The following is a 926-nucleotide window of genomic DNA, read 5'->3' as shown; positions in this document are numbered from 1 at the left end:
GGATTTTAAGATTATTAGATTTAAAATAAAAAATTACTCTATAGAAAAAATAGGTATATATATAAGGAAAGGAATATAATAAGAAGGAATATATATAAAATAAGAATAAGTCTTAGAGTATAGGGTAGCAATTTTATTACCTAAGAAAAACCTAAATATAGCTATCTTCGTCATCAGAAAGGTCCTCTTCAATCTCAATAGCCTCCTCATCACTAATTTCAGCCCTTTCCTTGCCCTTTGGCTCCTTCCAAGCCTCTTCACTTTCACTATCATCATCCATTAGCCCAATTAGGCTATCTTCATCCCAAATTTCCCAGCTTTTTAGTAAAATAAGCTGCCTAGTTAGGCTAGAGGAAATTCTATTTCTATTTCTAGTAATAATATTACTAGAAATAGAGAAAATCCTCTCTATAGAAGCAGAAGTAGCCGGAATAGCTAAATAACGCCTAGCTAATATACTTAAAATAGGAAACCTATTAGAATTCGATTTCCACCAAATTAAGGGGTTTTCCTATTAGTAAAAATTAGTATAAATATATAAAAAGGGAAAAAAAGAGTAAAAAAGGAATAAATAAGGGTTAGGGTTAGACTTTCTTCCCTTTTTACCCTATTTTCGTTGAAATAGGTATTATATTCCTCAAATTCATTAATATCATCAGCATATAACTCATCATCTGAGTCAACTTCCTCTAAAAGGCCGCTATTAGGGCTTCGATAAGTAAATTCGCTATTTAACTCATCAATCGAGGGATTAGGCTCTTAAAAGCCTTTTTCTGCCTTAACCCTATAATTAAATTAAGGTTAGTATATTTAATTAATTAATTAATTAATTAAAATAGGAAAAAAAAATATACCTTTCGTATTCCCTTTTAAATAAATCTTTTATATTATTATCCATATTAGGATAATCATATAAATTACCTAAA

General features: G+C 29.0%; 1 protein-coding gene across 1 annotated transcript; it reads right to left on the bottom strand.

Moving 5' to 3' along the window:
• Positions 1–313: 313 nt before the first annotated feature.
• Positions 314–502, bottom strand: NECHADRAFT_9993 (uncharacterized protein; the record flags this gene model as incomplete). The annotated part of the gene is made up of 1 exon (XM_003039308.1): positions 314–502. A coding segment is annotated over one exon (189 nt), but the record flags the coding sequence as incomplete, so codon positions are not given.
• Between the last annotated feature and the right edge of the window lie 424 nt (positions 503–926).

This window comes from Fusarium vanettenii (assembly GCF_000151355.1).
Source record: "Fusarium vanettenii 77-13-4 unplaced genomic scaffold NECHAsca_121_unmapped, whole genome shotgun sequence".
NCBI classification, from domain to species: Eukaryota; Fungi; Ascomycota; class Sordariomycetes; order Hypocreales; family Nectriaceae; genus Fusarium; species Fusarium vanettenii.
This window is presented reverse-complemented; position numbering and strand designations above follow the sequence as displayed.